This window comes from Oncorhynchus masou, chromosome 3 (assembly GCF_036934945.1).
Source record: "Oncorhynchus masou masou isolate Uvic2021 chromosome 3, UVic_Omas_1.1, whole genome shotgun sequence".
NCBI classification, from domain to species: Eukaryota; Metazoa; Chordata; class Actinopteri; order Salmoniformes; family Salmonidae; genus Oncorhynchus; species Oncorhynchus masou.
Window position 1 is genome coordinate 36,243,148 of NC_088214.1, and position 19,404 is coordinate 36,262,551.

Here is a 19,404-nt window from a genome sequence, read left to right on the forward strand (position 1 = left end):
TGCTGCCACCATGCTTCACTGCAGGGATGGTGCCAGGTTTCCTCCAGACGTGATGCTTGGTATTCAGGCCAAAGAATTCAATCTTGGTTTCATCAGATAATCTTCCTTCTCATGGTCTGAGAGTCTTTACGTGCCTTTTGGAAAACTCCAAGCGGGCTGTCATGTGCCTTTTACTGAGGAGTGGCTTCCGTCTGGCCACTCTACCAAAAAAAGGCTTGATTTGTTGGAGTGCTGCAGAGATGGCTGTGCTTCTGGTTCTCCCATCTCCACAGAGGATCTCTGGAGCTCTGTCAAAGTGACCATTGGATTCTTGGTCACATCCCTGACCAAGGCCCTTCTCCCTCGATTGCTCAGTATGGCCCGAGAGGCCAGCTCTAGGAAGGGTCTTGGTGGTTCCAAACTTGTTCCATTGAAGAATGATGGAGGCCACTGTATTCTTGGGGACCTTCAATTGTCAGGACCCGGTTACGAACCTGGGTCTCCGGAGTGAGAAACAGTCACTTAACCAACTGAGCCACGAATAGTCAGCAGAACCCAGAAGATGAGGCAGACACAGCAGTACTTAAGACGGTGTATTTAATAAAGTAAAAAGGAGAAGTCCTTCAATACAAAAATAGTAAATCCAAAAGATGGTAGGAATAGCACAAAAAAGCCTTAAGAGATCCTCAAAAACAAAAACAGAACTCCACAAGAGCATCCACCGGAATCGACAAGAATACACAGAACACTAGGGCTGGGTGCTAACATACAAACACAGAGCACAGAACTGAGGGAAACTAAGGGTTTAAATACAATCAGGGGAAACGAGGCACAGGTGCAAATAATAATGGGGAACAAGGGAAAAACATAAGGTCAAAAAGCACAATGGGGGCATCTAGTGACCAAAACCCGGAACAACCCTGGCCAAATCCTGACAGAATACCCCCCTAGGAACGGCTCCTGACGTTCCTACCAGCTCTCTCAGGGTGGAGGGCCCTGAACTGACGAATGAGGTCAGGGTCCAGGATGTCTTTGGCAGGAACCCAGGAGCGCTCCTCGGGACCGTAGCCTTCCCAGTCCACCAGATACTGCCAGGACCGCTGCACCCGGCGGGAATCCAGTATCCGATGGACGGTATAAGCCGGCTGGCCTCCAATGACACGAGGCGGAGGGGGAGGTCTGTCTGCCGGGACAAGGGGAGAAAAAACAACAGGTTTTAACAATGAAATGTGAAATGTGGGATTAATCTTAAGGGATCTGGGTAAGTGTAGGCGATAAGAAACTGGGTTAACTCTCCTGGCAACCTTGAAGGGACCGATGTATTTTTGGGACAGCTTGCGAGACTCCACCCGTAGAGGTAAGTCTCTTGTGGAGAGCCAGACTCTCTGGCCGGGGCGCAGGGTAGGCCCGGGACGGCGACGTCTGTTGGCTTGTTGTTGGTACCTCTGTGAGGAACGCATAAGATTAAGACGGGTCTTCCTCCACATAAGCCGACAGCGTCTGACGAACTTCAAGGCTGAAGGCACTCTGACTTCTGCCTCCTGGTCCGGGAACAATGGAGGAGCATAGCCAAACTGACACTCGTGCGGGGACATACCAGTGGAGGAGGAGCGCAAGGTGTTGTGCGCGTATTCGGCCCAAACAATAAAGGATGACCATGTGGACGGGTTGTCACGAGTCATACATCGGAGGGTGGTTTCCAGCTCTTGATTCATCCTCTCTGTTTGGCCGTTGGACTCCGGATGGTACCCTGAAGATAGACTGGCAGAAGCCCCCATGAGTTGGCAGAAGGCCTTCCAAAACCTTGAGGCGAACTGGGGACCTCTGTCAGAAACCATATCTTGAGGAATGCCGAAGACTCGGAACACATGATTAATTACCAACTCAGCCGTTTCCTTGGCAGAAGGTAACTTAGTCAGAGGGACGAACCTGGCCGCCTTAGAAAACCTGTCGATTATGACTAGGATAGTAGTATTGCCATGGGATGGAGGAAGTCCAGTAATAAAGTCCAATGAGTTATGGGACCAGGGTCTGTGGGGAACAGGTAAAGGGTTAAGGAGTCCTTGAGGGCGGAGGTGAGAAGATTTGCCCTGGCAGCATACGGGACAGGCATTGACGAAAGTGGCAACGTCTTCTCTTATGGTAGGCCACCAGAACTTATGCTGGATGAACTCCAAGGTGCGACCTACGCCCGGATGACAGGTGAGGCGAGAGGAGTGCCCCCACAGAAGGACCTGAGTCCTCACTGCCTTGGGGACAAACAACCGATTGGCAGGACCTCCTTTCGGGTCCGGTTCGCTAGCTTGAGCACGTCTCACGGTATCCTCAACTTGCCACGAGATCGGAGCCACAATCTTAGCAGCAGGAAGGACAGGCATGTCTGTGTCATCTCGAATGGCAGGAGCGTAGACTCGGGACAGGGCATCCGGTTTGAGATTCTTCGACCCGGGCCGATAGGTGAGGATAAACTGGAATCGATTGAAGAAAAGAGACCATCTAGCTTGTCTAGAGTTCAACCGCTTCGCCTGCTGGATATACTCCAGATTTCTGTGGTCCGTAAGCACTTGAAACGGGTGAGAAGCCCCCTCGAGCCAGTATCTCCATTCCTTCAATGCCATCTTAACCGCTAGGAGTTCACGATCCCCCACATCGTAGTTCCTCTCAGTCGGGGTAAGCCGGTGTGAGAAGAAAGCGCACGGATGAAGCTTCTTGTCTTCACCCCTCTGAGACAGGACAGCTCCAACACCAACCTCTGATGCGTCTACCTCCACCACAATTGGTTCATCCGTAGTCGGTAGTATCAGGATGGGAGCAGAGAGAACGCGCTGCTTGAGTCCTTGGAAGGCCGTCTCAGTTTCTCTTCCCCACAAAAACCTTGCATTGCCACCCTTGGTTAAAGCTGAGAGAGGGGCTGCCACCAAGCTGAAGTTCTTGATGAACTTGCGGTAAAAGTTTGTGAAGCCCAGGAAACGCTGAACTTCCTTAACGGATTTGGGGGTGGGCCAATCCGCTACCGCCTCTACCTTCCTGGGGTCCATTTGGACTCGACCGGGTTCCACTACAAATCCCAGGAATTGTACTCGGGATGAATGGAATTCACATTTTTCCGGCTTAACGTACAGATGGCTGTCCAGGAGGCGTTTGAGTACTTGTCTGACATGCTTAGTGTGTTCTTGAAGGGAGCTCGAAAAGATGAGGATGTCATCCAAGTAAACGAACACAAATATGTTAAGCATATCCCTAAGCACATCGTTTATGAGCGCTTGGAACACCGCTGGGGCGTTGGTCAGGCCGAAGGGCATCACCAAGTATTCATAGTGACCAGTAGGCGTGTTGAAAGCGGTCTTCCACTCGTCACCAGGTCTGATCCGCACAAGATGGTATGCGTTCCGCAGGTCAAGCTTAGTGAAAACAACTGCTTCCTGGAGCAGCTCGAAGGCTGTGGCCATAAGGGGTAGCGGGTAACGGTTACGGACGGTTATGGCATTGAGTCCCCGGTAGTCGATGCAAGGACGTAATCCACCGTCTTTCTTGGCCACAAAGAAAAACCCTGCTCCCGCCGGGAGGTGGATGGACGCATGAGGCCTGCTTCCAGAGCGTCCTTGATGTAGGTATCCATAGCAGCTCGTTCGGGTGGAGATAGGGAAAAGATCCGACCCCTGGGGGGCAAGTGCCCGGAAACAGGTCGATGGGGCAATCGTAAGGTCTATGGGGTGGTAGCATGGTAGCCCTCTGTTTGCTAAACACCAGTTTGAGGTCATGGTAACACTCGGGAACTCGGGTCAGGTCGATAGATTCTAAAGACTCGGGAGTAGAACTCGGGGAATTCTGGAAAATACAAGTAGCTTGGCACGTAGGACCCCACTGCTTGATAGTGCCCACAGACCAGTCGATGTGAGGGTTATGGCTGTGAAGCCAGGGGTATCCAAGGATGAGAGGGAACTCGGAACAGGAGATCAAATGAAAGTTCATCAATTCCTGGTGTTGTGAAACTGAAAGTCGCAAGGAGGTAGTGACATGAGTGACAAGTCCAGATCCCAAAGGGCTTCCATCCAATGTAGTGACCCTAATGGGTTCACTTAGAGGTCCAGAGGGAACGCCATTCTCCTTCGCCCAGACACCATCCATGAAGGCTCCAGAGTCTACCAAGGCTTGAAGGTGAAGCTTGTGGTTGTCCCAGGAGAGGGTGACTGGAATGAGCAGACGGGAGTTGGACGGATGGGAGGAGGTTATGTTTCCCGTTACAGTTCCCCCGGTCTGTACGGGACAGAGCGTTTCCCTGGAGCCCGGGACACGTGGAACGGAAATGGCCCGGTTTGCCGCAATATAGACAGCGTCGCTCCCTCATCCGGCGGTCTCTCTCAGCCTGGGAGATGCGTCCAATCTGCATGGGTTCCGATGGAGCCAGCGAGGATAAAGGTGGGGACTCGGAGCTGGGACTGATAGGGGCTAGAGGTCTACGGTTGAGTTCTCTCTCTCTCAGACGCTGGTCAATGCGTGAGGCCAACTTGATCAGGGACTCGAGATTGTCCGGTGGTTCCCGAGTGGCCAGTTCATCTTGGATAGTGTCGGAACGGCCTTTCAGAAAGCACACCGTGAGCGCCTCGTTGTTCCAGCCACTTGCTGCTGCCACCGTGCGGAACTGGATGGCATAGTCCGTCACGCTGCGCCAACCTTGGTGGAGAGTCAGGAGCTGTTTGGCTGAGTCAGAACCACTGCTTGGGCCTTGAAACACTCGTTTGAATTCCTCAGCAAAGGCAGAGTAGCTGGCACAGCAGGAACTATGGGCATCCCACACAGCAGTAGCCCAGGCCAGGGCTTTTTCCGACAGCAGCGGCTTCGTGGCGTTGGACAGTCTCCTGGTGGTGGGACAGCATGGCAAAAAGGTCCTGGGAACTGGCTGCCTCTGGGTTCATTTTTGGCTCTGTGTTTCTGTCAGGACCCGGTTACGAACCTGGGTCTCCGGAGTGAGAAACAGTCACTTAACCAGTCACTTAACCAACTGAGCCACGAATAGTCAGCAGAACCCAGAAGATGAGGCAGACACAGCAGTACTTAAGACGGTGTATTTAATAAAGTAAAAAGGAGAAGTCCTTCAATACAAAAATAGTAAATCCAAAAGATGGTAGGAATAGCACAAAAAAGCCTTAAGAGATCCTCAAAAACAATAACAGAACTCCACAAGAGCATCCACCGGAATCGACAAGAAAACACAGAACACTAGGGCTGGGTGCTAACATACAAACACAGAGCACAGAACTGAGGGAAACTAAGGGTTTAAATACAATCAGGGGAAACGAGGCACAGGTGCAAATAATAATGGGGAACAAGGGAAAAAACATAAGGTCAAAAAGCACAATGGGGGCATCTAGTGACCAAAACCCGGAACAACCCTGGCCAAATCCTGACATCAATGTTGCAGAAATTTTTTAGTACCCTTCCCCAGATATGTGCCTCGACATAATCCTGTCTCTGAGTTCTACGGACAATTTATTTGACTTCCTGGCTTGGTTTTTGACCTGACATGCATTGTCAACTGTGGGACTTTATATACTGTAGACAGGTGTGTGCCTTTCCAAATCATGTCCAATCAATAGAATTTACCACAAGTGGACTCCAGTCAAGGTGTAGAAACATCTCAAGGATGATCAATGGAAACAGGATACACCTGAGCAACATTTTGAGTATCATAGCAAAAGGTCTAAATACTTATGTAAATAAGGTCATTCTGTTTTTGTTTTTTTATCAGTTTTCGCTTCATCATTATGGGGTATTGTGTGTACATTGATGAAGAGAAATCCATTTTGAATTCATTTTAGAACAAGGCTGTAACGTAACAAAATGTTGAATAAGTAAAGGGGTGTGAATACTCCCACAACTGGTATAATTAGTGGCATAAAATGCAATTACAATGAGCTTTTTGCTTTAGCTCCATCTGAACATGACAGAGAAGATCTAGGCTCACGTGAGGAAGTAAGCCGCCTGGCATGAGAGACTCGTTGGGAGGGAGACTAGAGCAGACCCCAGAAGTTCTGACTGAGTGCATATTTGAGCGCCTCAGGACGGTCCACTTACTTTCTGCTGTGGAATCCAGCGATTTCATTGGGGGTAGTTCCCCCGCATAGCAGCCAAAACAATCCAAGCAATGTTTGTACGGCTGTGCACCATGCTGCTGTTGCTAGCAGAGTCACTGAGTGGTAGAGTAGTAAGTAACTGAACACAGCTTGTTTTGAACAATATACTTTTCAAACAGAAATATGTGCACATTTACCACACTTATGTGCATTTAAAACATAATCTATGAATGATATAATACTGTACATCGAGGGTTGGATCCATTTCAGGGAACAGAATCAAAATACAGAAAATAACAAAGTAATTTGTGGAACAGAACCCGAACTGAAAGTGATCTATTCTGTTCCGGGAACAGAACTGTTATTTTAAAAGCATGGGAACCAGTTAATATCGCTACTTTACATTCCAGACATTCTTTTCCAGTCCCACAAAAATCGCAACAATGCATCTATGCAAAGCCCTCACTCTGTCATTCAGAAACGTATACCAGCATCTGCTTGTCAGCCCGAAATGTTGTGCCAGTGGGTGTGTGTGTTTGTGTAAGCTACCTCCCCTTCCCCTCTGAAGCACAGCCTCCTGACAACGTTACAAGCGTAATTCAGAAATTAGGGAGATGTTTAATTAGAGAAGAATGGATCGACTTTTTCAATGCTAATTAAGGATACTATAGTTATCATGTTTCACATTGGATTTCTTAACCACGATACAAAAAGGTAAGACGTGTTTTGAATTCTAGTGCTGCTCTACACACAAAAGCCTGTTAGTTAGCTAGCTAATGTTGGCTCTTGTCCAATGGTAAACCAACTCGGAAGTTCAAAGATTTTCAAAGTTCCTCAATAGAAGCTGCTCCGCCATAGGTATAATTCTGTGGGCCAAATTCAGACAATGCATGTCATAACATGATGCCCTGCGCTTCAAAGCATGCTTCCTCCATCCTCGTATAATTCTGTGGGCCAAATTCAGACAATGCATGTCATAACATGATGCCCTGCGCTTCAAAGCATGCTTCCTCCATCCTCTCTCGTTCTCTCCTCACCCTCAAAATGTTAGTTGCATCTCACGCTCTACACTGTGACTGACAGCACAGTGTGTGTGTTTTTCTTTCATTGTGATTAAACCATGCTGTTATTGCAAAATACAATTTGCTCTTAATGACTTCTCTATACAGATTAAATCACTTACCCGCTACAGAGCAAGCTGCTCTATCAGCACTGATTGGTGGAGTAAATTAATGTTGAGCTAAATTGTAAAAATACACTACCGGTCAAAGGTTTTAGAACATCTACTCATTGCAGTCGCATTAAACCATCAAGCGCTATTATGAAAATGGCTCTCATGAGGACCGCCACAGGAATGGAAGACCCAGAGTTACCTCTGTTGCAGAGGATAACTTCATTAGAGATACCAGCCTCAGGTGGAAATGTGTCCTTTGGTCTGGAGTCCAAATTGGAGATTTTTTGGTTCCAACCGCCGTGTCTTTGTGAGACTCGGTGTTGGTGAACAGATGTGTATTTCCCACCGTAAAGCATGGAGGGGGAGGAGTTATGGTGTGGGGGTGCTTTGCTGGTGACACTGTCTGTGATTTGGCTACTTCGAAGAATATAAAATATATTTTGATTTGTTTAACACTTTTTTGGTTACGATTCCATATGTATTATTTCATAGTTTTAATGTCTTCACTGTTATTCTACAATGTAGTAAATTGTACAAATAAAGAAAAACCCTTGAATGAGTAGGTGTTCTAAAACTTTGGACCGGTAGTGTATATATATACTTCAGAGGTTTAAAAAGGAACAGAAAGGAACGATAAAAACCGGTACTGTTTCTGGTTTGAACAGGTACATAACTTTATTTTGCAGTGGAATGGAACAAAAAAAGAATGGTTCTATTGGGGAAAAATGATGTTCCAACCCCCATAACTTTATTTTGCAGTGGAATGGAACAAAAAAAGAATGGTTCTATTGGGGAAAAATGATGTTCCAACCCCTGCTGTATACATCACTTCCTGGATCCTGGATGACTCAACATAAGTGATGAGAACAGGATGTCAGCAAGCTGCAGCAGTCCGTGGCCACTGACAACACACCCCACCAGCCCTACCACCCACCCACCCACCCTCACACTCAACCCCTCATCTCCTACCCTAGGAGGTACACACACACACACACACACACACACACACACACACACACACACACACACACACACACACACACACACACACACACACACACACACACACACACACACACACACCCACCCTCATACTCAACCCCTCATCTCCTACCCTAGGAGGTACACACACACACACACACACACACACACACACACACACACACACACACACACACACACACACACACACACACACACACACCCTCCTTACCCTAGGAGGAACACTCCCCCTCCCTCTCCGACTCCCCAGCCCTTCCTTTGCCTTTTACTGTGACCGTGGTGAGATAAAGGCACGGGCTGGACTTTGATGTCAGACGTTATTAGCTGTCAGGGAACCTGCATCTTTCACTAGCATTGCAGTGGCCCTCGCCCGCTCTCACATGTAGGGAATAGTGGGGTATGTTGAGCCATTTTTTTTTTTTTACATTAAGCATCACTCTGTCAAGGCAAAAATAGTATTCTTTCTAATAAAAGATATCTACATTTATTTTTTTAGGATGTTGTCTATACCTGGAAATAATCAGAGTTCATGTAAACATAATAGTGTTGAAAACATAGCTTAGAACATAGAAAGCATAGTGGACATGGTAAGTTGAGCCGTAACAACCCAACTGACCTTACAACTATGCTGGCTGTGTTGACTCAAACAGAGGGAAGCATAGTCCAACAGAATAAAGTTCACTTTCACTGTTTCAAAATAGTTCCGAAAAGTATTGATCAAACACACTCTGTTAACAGAACTAGTGTCATCTTGTTTCAAACCTGTGAATCTTATTGGCTGCTCAAACAGAACTCACAATGATAAAAAACTTAACCATATACAGTACTTTATTCTAGTAAAATGGCTTATGGAACCATTATTATAATTATTATATTTCAGTACAGTCTATCTATATGTATGTTTTGGTCATGTAATGTACTTCTACTTATGGCAGACTTTGAGATGTATGCATGTTATTTGTCACTGTGGAATTAAATCGGCCCTTGATGTAGCTAGCCATGTGGTAAAGCAAACATCTTCAGACAAGAGAACAGATTGGCAATCTTGTCACAATGTCAAAGGTCTCCCTCCTGTGATTTCCAATGACTGCTAAATAAATCTTGAGCTCTAATTGCAAACACCCTTATGAGTCAACGCTTAAAGTACTCCAATACTGCCTGGGGACTCCCATAAGCATTATTTTCTAGCGAGCAGCAACAAATGAAACATTTACATTTTTTCCCAGCGTGCAGCCAGGCTTGGCGTTTCCTGTGTTTAAGAGCCAAGACGCTGGCCTCGGGGGAGGCCTCCCCTTCAGACAAATGCACCCCTCCGAGAGGGAGAGGCTGAATGGTGGCTATGAAACTCATTTGTTCCTCCAATAATGAGGAATGACTTAGAACCCCCACCCCCCATCCCCATCCTTCCATCACCACTCCTGTCATGGCAACGGGGACGTTTCCATGGTGACCCCCCCCCTCCTCTCCTCTCCTCGCTTCCTCCTCTCACCTGAACGCCTCGCGGAGTGCCCCCCGTTCGCTCAAAGTCGTGTGCTTGATGTCGTCGAAGTTGTTCTCCAACTTGACGCAGCTCTGGAGAGAGAGAGAGATTCTATATTAAATACTGTAGCATGATGAGATGACGAGTCCATCCTTTGAAACAGAGCCATGAAAATACTATAACAGCTGAATACATTCTAAACTAATACATTACCATAGAGATTAACTACGATTTATATATATGACTTTTTAGGAGGATTAGACCACTGAGTACTGCACTATAGCTACAGACCTCTTATGAATTACAAGCATTTCACTGCACTCGCATTTGCTAACCATGTGTATGTGACAAATCAAATGTGATTTGATTTGATTTAAATTCCCTGTTTCAAATAAGGAAGATTAATTTGTGCTATTTAACATGGTAACGCGACACGGTTTACATTATCTGGGGGGATTTTTTTAATTAAGATCCATTTTATAACGTATACAAAGTCCACCATACGCCGTTTCCTTCATCCAATAGCCTAATACAGTTCAGGCCCAGACTCAGTTCACTGACTTAATCCTCTTGATGACGCACAATGGGAGAAAAGACTTGAGAGAGAAACCATTCAAGTAAATACAGCCATCACAATAGGCCCATTTGATTAAAGAGCAGGGAGAAGTTTGTGTAGGGAGTGGAGAGAAGTTGCATAGGGAGTGGTGTGGGAGACTTTATAAAGCTAATGCATATATCATTTTCTTCCTCCTGCCTCCTACCATTAAAAACACCGGAGGCACTCAGGTAATCGATATGCACGGTGCCTAGTGAAAGTCTACACACCCCTTGCACAGTACATTCCCCAACCCCTACTGATCTACACAACCTACTCCACATTCTCAAAGTAAAATATGTTATAGAAAAAAAATATATATATCTCTTGATTGCGCACGTCTTGTGAATAATTTGGAATAATATTCTACCGACTTTGCACCTCTTAGCGCAACACACAGTGCATTCAGAAGGTATTCAGGCCCCTTGACTTTTTCCAAATTTTGTTACGTTACAGCCTTGTTCTAAAATGTATTTTTTTAAAAATAACCTCATCAGTCTACACAAGATACCACATAATACCAAAGCGAAAACACGTTTTTAGAAATTTTTCGAAATGTATTACAAATAAAAAACAGAAATACCTTATTTCTATAAGCATTCAGACAATTTGCTATGAGATTCGAAATTGAGCTCAGGTGCATCCTGTTTCCATTGATCATCCTTGAGATGTTTCTACCACTTTTTGGAGTCCACCCGTGGTAAATTAAATTGATTGGACATGATTTGGGAAGGCTCACACCTGTCTATATAAGGTCCCACAGTTGACAGTGCATGTCAGAGTAAAAAACAAGTTCGAAGGAATTTTCCGTAGAGCTCCGAGACCGGATTGTATCGAGCCACAGATCTGGGGAAGGGTACCAATCAATTTCTGCAGGGTTGATATTGGCCTCCGTCATCCATTCTTCTTAAATGGAAGACGTTTGGATCAACCAAGACCCTTCCTAGAGCTGGCTGCTTGTCCAAACTGGGCCTTTTTCAAAAGGGCCTTTTTCAGGGAGATGACAAAGAACCCCATGGTCACTCTGACTGAGCTCCAGAGTTCCTCTGTGGAGATGGGAGAACCTTTCAGGACAACCATCAATCAGGCATTTATGGTAGAGTGACCAGACGGAAGCCACTCCTCAGTGAAAGGCACATGACAGCCCGCTTTGAATTTGCCAAGAGGCACCTAAAAGACTCAGACCATGAGAAACAAGATTCTCTGGTCGGAGGAAACCAAGATTGAACACTTTGGCCTGAATGCCAAGCGTCACGTCTGGAGCAAACATGCCAAAATCCATGCATGAAGCATGGTGGCAGCAGCATCATGCTGTGGGGATGTTTTTCAGCGGCAGGGACTGGGAGACTAGTCAGGATCAAGGGAAATAAAAACGGAGCAAAGTACAGAGATTGATGAAAACCTGCTACAGAGTGCTCAGAACCTCAGACTGGGGCAAAGTTTCACCTTCCAACAGGGCAATGACCCTAAGCACATAGCCAAAACAACGCAGGACTGGCTTCGAGACAAGTCTCTGAATGACCTTGTGTGACCCAGCCGGAGCCGGGACCGATCAAACATCTCTGGAGAGACCACAAAATAGCTGTGAAGCAACGCTCCCCATCCAACCTGACAGAGCTTGAAAGGATCTGCAGAGAAGAATGGGAGAAACTCCCCAAATACAGGTGTGCCAAGCTTGTAGTGTCATACCCATGAAGACTCGAGGCTGTAATTGCTGCCAAAGGTGCTTCAACAAGGTACTAAGTAAAGGGTCTGAATACTTATGTAAATGTTATATTTCAGTTAAAATGTTTGTAGAAATTTGCAAAATTTTAGGTTGATGAGGGAAAAAACTATTTAATCCATTTTAGAATAAGGTTGTAACATAACAAAATGTGGAAAAAGTAATGGGGTCTGAATACTGAATACTCCAAATGCACTGTTCTTCCATTGTTTTTGTCAAAATTGCTCAAGCTCAGTAAATTTGGTTGGCAATCATTAAATGGACAGCTATATTCAAACATTGTCTCTGGGTTACACTCTGTGTTGTGTTGTATTGGATTTGACCCAAATCTGTAGTTTTTAAATCAGAACAAAAAGTGAATGTTTCTGCTGTGTTGTCTTGCTGTATTACTTAACAGCCTTGATGCAAACAGAATGGACGATTTAGAGAGATTTGTTTTTTAACACAGGCTTCCATATTTTCACTTTGTCATTAGAGGCCAGTAATGTGGAGTGAATGCAATATTGTTGATCCATTTCTATTTCTAAGTATTGTGGTGGCAGCATCATGTTATGAGTCTGCTTGTCACCAGCAGGGACTGAGGAGTTTGTTAGGAGCAAAATAAATATGAAAGGAGCAAAGCCCAGGTAAACCCCCCTAAGTCATCTGAAGACCTAACCCTGTGATAGAAGTTATTTTTTTCTGAGGGACAATTACACACATTTGAATGGCAAAGAGGTGTGGAGTGTTTCTGAATGGTCTAGACTCCGCCCTGACTTAAATCTGCAAACAAGGTTTGAATATTGCTGTCCATCAATGATTCCCAACCAACTGAGCTTGAGGAATTCTGATAAAAACATTGGATATACCATGAGGTCCGACATTATTTACAACCTTGATAAAGATGAGTAAAAATTACTGTATATCATTCAAATACTGAGCTGTATTGTATGCAAAAAATGAAAGTGAAATTCAAATCAAATGTTATGTCACATGCCCTAACCCATAACCATCAATGCAGTTTTTAAAGAAAAATAAGAGCGAAGACAAATATTTACTAAATAAACTAAAGAAAAAAATAAAAGAGCAACAATAAAATAACAATAACGAGGCTATGTACAGGGAGTACCAAGTCAATGTGCGGGGTTACAAGTTAGTTGAGGTAATTGAGGTAATATGTACATATAGGTAAGTGTAAAGTGACAATCAAATCAAATTTTATTTGTCACACGCGCCGAACACAATAAGTGGAGTAGACCTTACCGTGAAATGCTTACTAACGAGCCTTTAACCAACAATGCAGTTCAAGAAATAGAGTTAAGACAATATTTACTAAATACTAAAATTATATTATTCTATACAATTGCTTGGAGAAAGAGACTTTGTTTAACAAGTAATATAATATTTTTTGGCAAAAAGGTAGGGGGTCAAAATTATTGACACCCCTGTTTTCAATACCTTTCAATAACTCACCTTGCGAGGATAATGGCACTGAGCCTTTTTCTAAATTGTTCTATGAGATTGGAGAACACATTGGGTGTCACGACTTCTGCCGAAGTCGTTGCCTCTCCTTGTTCAGGCGGTGCTCGGCGTTCGACGTCACCGGTCTTCTAGCCATCATTGATCCATTTTTCATTTTCCATTGGTTTTGTCTTGTCTTCCCACACACCTGTTTTCAATCCCATTCATTACCTGTTGTGTATTTAACCCTCTGTTTCCCCTCATGTCTTTGTCAGAGATTGTTTATTGTCAGTGTAGTGCTTTTTGCGTAGGTGTGCGACGGGTCTTCGTACCCATATTTGTTTATATTCATTTTTCTATTTAGTGTTATGGAGCATGTTACTTGGACATTATTAAAAGACTCCATTTTACACTCCGTTTGACTCTCCTGCGCCTGACTTCCCTGCCACCTATATACATATCTCTGACATTGGGAGGGATCTTAGAACAGTCCTCCATACAGAATCCTTCCAGATCCTTGAAATCCTTTGTCAGCTCTTATGTACTTCCCTCTTCAATTCAAACCACAGGTTTTCAAAGGATTTCAAGTCCTGAGAACGAGATTGTCACTGCAAAATGTTGATTTTTGTGACCAATTAAACTTTTCTTTGTGGATTTTGATGTGTTCTTGGGGTGATTGTGTTGCTGGAAGTTCCATTTCCGGCCAAGTTTCTGCCTCCTGGCAGAGGCAACAAGGTTTTTGGCTAACATATCCTGGTACTGGGTAAAGTTCATGCTGTCGTTGACCTCAGCAAGGCCCCAGGACCAGTGGAAAGATATTAGCCCCATAACATCAAAGCTCCACCACCATATTTTACAGTATGTATGGGGTTCTTTTCTGCTCATGCATTCTCATTTCGACCCCAAACCCACCACTAGTGTGTGTGGCCATAGAGCTCTATTTTAATTTCGTCCAACAAATGTAAATGGCTGGAGTTTGCTAAACGGCATTGACACTTGGATATGAACCGGTGCTCTGGTCAGATGACATGAAAATAGAGCTCACTATGTTGCTCTAAGATTCGCTTTTTTGGATGGTAGAATGATATTTAAAATTATTCACAGCTGTCTTGGCTGCCAAAGGTGCTTCACCAAGTATAAACTCAAGGCTGTGAAGACATACGCAATCAATACATCCTCATTTAGTATTTGTAAAGCGATAGGAAAAAGTTCTATAATTGTTCTTTCACTTTGAAAATGTGGAGTAGGTTGTGTAGATCGATAGGGGGAAAAAAATCTAATTTAATCCATTGTTAGATTTAATTTTAATGTAGAGAAATGTGAAGACTGTGCAAGGGGTGTGTAGACTTTCACTAGCGACTGTACTTTTAAATGCATACACGTTTTCTTTCCTACCCCACATTCAAAGTGTAATATATTGAGCTTTGTCGTGGTGCTGCTAGGAATAACATTAAAAGCTGCGTTAACAGTACTTCAATTGTGACTATTATATTATGTTTGTGCTTTAGGATGAACTAATAATAACGTGTTTGGAAGAATCAACACCAAAACACTCCATGTGTTCCCATTCAAACATCTTGCTGTTTTCGCTCCCTTGTTTCCTTCCCTCAGGGAACCCATATTAGTCTACATATTGTAATCAGCTGTTTTGGAGGGTCCTGCTATTGCTGTGCTATCCTGTTATGACAGGTGGAGATTTTCTTCCCATGTGCAATTACCTTTCCCCCCCAATCAACCTTGCCCTCTGACCTCTTGGATAACACAATGAATACACTTGCCAGTCTGCCTTAATAGAATTAGCCCTTACAAAACCAACACCTCTGTGACATCTCGCCCGGGGGGTTACCAAGAGGCACAAGCTTTTCATTAAAAACAAAACCTTGCCAATGCCAATTTAACATGTTGAGTGTGAAGTGCGGTGGACAGTTGAAAAGGCTGTAACGTTTATGATTTAGGACTTGATTCTGTAAAGTCTAACATGTTAGCCGAGCTCATTTGTGCTATACAATACAATATACTGTAATTACATTTCCAATTACAACCGCCAGCACAGGTCGCCACTGGGATAACCAATGACATTTTCACTGAAATTACCAGTGTTGCATTTATAGTCTGCAAAGGATTTGTCTAATCCAACATCTAGAGACCCTATTATTAATAATTAGACAAAATGCTTAGTGTTGGGAATTGCCGACATAATATAAGCATCTTATTAATATGGGTTCTATGGAAACGAGATTGTTCTATTTATTAGAACAATCACCACACGGCAGAGGGGAAAAGCATAAAAAATGTGAATTTGAAAATGGTTTTGAGCCTTGACTGAGGCTGGAGCTATGAGACGATAAGCAGAGGAAATGTGCAATATTTAACCGATTTAGGGCAGCAGCTGCTGGGTATGGTCTTTCTGATTCATGTCCCATTAAAGCTGATACTTCAGGCTGTTGATAGGCACTCCAAAATATTTCAATGAGGACTGAAGAGGGAAGCGTGACATTAAGAATGATTGGGATATGAATGTAACTACATCATCGGATCAGGGCTTTTTTCTCACTAAGTGACCTCTCCAGAAAAAACTTTGGGCCCTAGTTATTTTTCCTGGGCCTACAGTTTTTCTGGGGTGGGTCACAAGGTCAGGAAAAATGTCTGGCCCTAGAGATGAACATGGAGCATAATAAAAAACAGTTTGTATAGAGGAAGGAAAGATGTCAGACTTACATCACAGCTCTTCTCTGGGTTTCTCTTCCAGTGTTTCCTTTCTGTCTTCTTGGCGCCCGTTGAGTGGATGGCAGCGTGGGTCTGCACCCTCGGGTTCAGAGACAGGATACTCTGTGGCACATTGAACATGGCTCATTAACACAGGGCGGCTTATTGACCCAACACACTATTGTGAAATAGACAATTCGTGTCTGATTCACAATAAGCTGTGAGAGTGGGTTGCAACACCACAAAGGTCTCAGTCTTGAGTGGGTTTGAGAGTAGTACATGTGAGGAAATGCAGGTTATATTGGAAGAAACAGAGACGTTAAAAGGAGAGAGCATTGAGGCACATAGGAATTGTTTTAGGCCGAATCGTTAATGGTAAGAAGGATTTTTTTGTGTGTTTTAGTAAAGCATATGTTTACCTTTAGGCTACATGTTTATATGGAGAGAAAATGTCAATGTCTACACTAAAAAATAATCATAAAGTAAATCATTTTAAAATGTAGCCTGTGACACTTTGCTTCTTGAAGGTCCAATATCTTGAAAACTTGACTGCTGACATGTAAAATATTATGGGACTTTATCAACAGTGGACTAATACAAAAATGCTCAAAGATAGTTCTTTAATGGATTTTCCCTTCACACTGATTGTGCTAAAACACCATCGGATTGTAATATCAACCTGTATTAATTACACAACACATTCATCTAATCCATAATTCACAAGCAGGCAAATGCACCGTGAAACAAGACCCACATTGAGGCTGAGTACTAGATTCTCACCCTATGAGGTATCGTTCTCTGACACCCATTGCCCATTGATTCACGGTTGCCAGTCAAATGATCATGGTATGAGCAAGTCTTTCAAGATGGACACCAATGTAGAGCAGAGTCCTCTGTTCAGATGGCAAACACAATTAACAGCCAAGCTAACTGAGGGAGAGGAGGGAAGTGGGGGGCATAAACAGAAAAGGAAACAGCTATCACTGGCACACTAATACTCATTTCATGCTCTTTGTAGGGTGAAGGGGAACCATGTCTGCATTAGTTTCAGTACACACGACTAGCACAATCAGATAAAGGGAAGAACAGAAAGGCCAAGTGCAAATTGAAATGAGCCACTTTTGGTCCTGGTGCTGAACTGAGACTTGAAGGCAGCTTGTGAGGCGGGTGCCAGCCGGTTAATACCATTAAAGCTTGAAACACAAAGCAAAAGCAGATCCAAGATGTCATTCAACAGAGACCCGCATACGAATGAACACAGATGAAAGCCCCACAGCTCTTAGTACGTTTATAAGTAGAGTGTAAATTGTGGTACGCTGTTATCAAATGTTTCAGAAATAACTTTTTTGTCTTGTCAATGTCTGAATGTTTTTCAGGTCATGACAAAAACCACAACAATGAAACGGGGCTGCTATCTGCAAGTTATTTTCTCTCTTAGGTTTCAGTGGGGGAATGATCAGGTCAGCCAAACCTGAAGCAACAATTTGCACTTCAGTGAGAAACTGAGGTGAATCTATTATTAAAACCACTATCAATGTATGTAAGGGACGTATAGAGAGTACACGCTGTATTCAGCCTATGGCACAGTGCCTGTTGTGTGGAAACAGTTGTATTATTTTGAGATGCGGAGATGCATTTGTGGTATTCTTTATCAGACTTTGCCTATGATTCAAGTTTCATTCACTTCTATAGTTAGGCTACACCCTAAAAACACCAGAAAATGAACCAAGCACAGTTCTGAAAATAGCTTTCATTAATATTATATGATATTGATAACAGCCCTCTATTTTATTAAAGAGTAAGACTACATTATCAAACAAATAATTTGGGGAAGTGGCTTGCTATGCCTTTAGGGTAGAGAAAACCATTCCCTCAGGAGGAATCCAGATACAATTTTAAACACAATTATATTCTCCTTTCCTCGCAGTCCCATGAGGAGCAGTGGAGGCTGACTTTATCAGTCTCTACTGATCACACCCGGCACCCACATCACTAATTCCACAGAGTCAGTAAAATCACAATCAAACACTGCAGAAATTAGGAAGCGATGTCAACCGTTTAGCAGTGGCATTTAAACTCTGGACTGCTGATGCTATGTTTCGGCCATTGAGCGGCTTGAAGCCAGCAATCGGCCATATTGGCAGTCCACAATAGGAGCAGTCCTCCATAGGAATGAATGGAATTCTACAGTGTTTCAAATAAATGCTTCAAGGACAAAATTATATGTATTTAAGTATTTTTTCTTATTGTAGTGGGAACAGTAACATTAACATTATCTCAGAATGCCATTTCGCATCGATTGTATAATAATGCTAAAATATATGCATCTGGAACTTGTCTTTCAGCATCAGTAGAACACACCTGACTCTCCTCCACCAGTCATACCCAAGGAGAATGGTCTAATGCCTCCCATCAAAAAGAGAGCTGGCCCATGCAAGCAAAGGCAGCAGCGCAGTCATCAACGATAGTACATGCACCATTTCTTCACCAACTACGAAATTGGGGAAATACGTGTGCACCTGAATTGCGATAACTGCAGTGGCCAAAACAATAACAAGTTTGTGCTCTGGTATTGTGCCTGACGGACAATGCACAAGCTCCACCACAATCTTGACCTTCACTTCCTGATCACAGGCCACACCAAGTTTGCCCCCGACTGGTTCATTCGGCCTCATCAAGCAGCGCTTCAGAAAGACCAGAGTGAACACTGTCTGAGATTGCTGGTATTGTGAAGGACAGCACTGTGACAGGGGTCAACATCCCACAGCTGGTTGGACTGGAGGATGGTACGGTGCTGGTGGAAAGCTACAGCTGGCAACAACACTCCATACTTCAGGCCGCTGCTACAGACAAGCAGTACCAGCACTTCAGGTGAAAATCATTTTCATTGCATTGCATGAGGTTATTCTTCTTATCTAAACTTGTGAGGTGAATTGATGTTGTGCAGGGTTGTAAATGCCTTCTGATTTGTTGTTGTTGTTATTCCCTGTTTTACAGCTTTGTAGCCTGCTGTTGTCGCCAAGGAGATTTCGGACTGTCGGGACCAGGTTTCAGCTGCTGCGCAACGCTGACATCCTTCCTCCCACAGATGTTCTACTTGTACAAGCACGACCTGAACTGGACACAGCTAGACAAACTTATATTTTTGAGAAGATCAGGGAGTTTTGCAACTAAGTCAAGGGCAGGACAGAAACAGGCTCTCCGAATATAGATTCCCTTGTTCATTCGTGG

The 19,404-nt window shown here is 44.0% G+C and overlaps 1 protein-coding gene across 2 annotated transcripts in view; it reads right to left on the reverse strand.

The window, feature by feature from the left end:
- dpydb (dihydropyrimidine dehydrogenase b) overlaps positions 1-19,404 on the reverse strand; it is a 137,634-nt gene that overhangs the window by 110,583 nt on the left and 7,647 nt on the right. For both annotated transcript variants that reach the window (XM_064939191.1, XM_064939198.1), the window contains exons 2-3: positions 16,186-16,296; positions 9,719-9,801 (exon numbers count right to left, since the gene is read on the reverse strand). In XM_064939191.1, the coding sequence (XP_064795263.1) occupies positions 9,719-9,801; positions 16,186-16,296 (194 nt within the window). The remainder of the gene's footprint in view (positions 1-9,718; positions 9,802-16,185; positions 16,297-19,404) is intronic.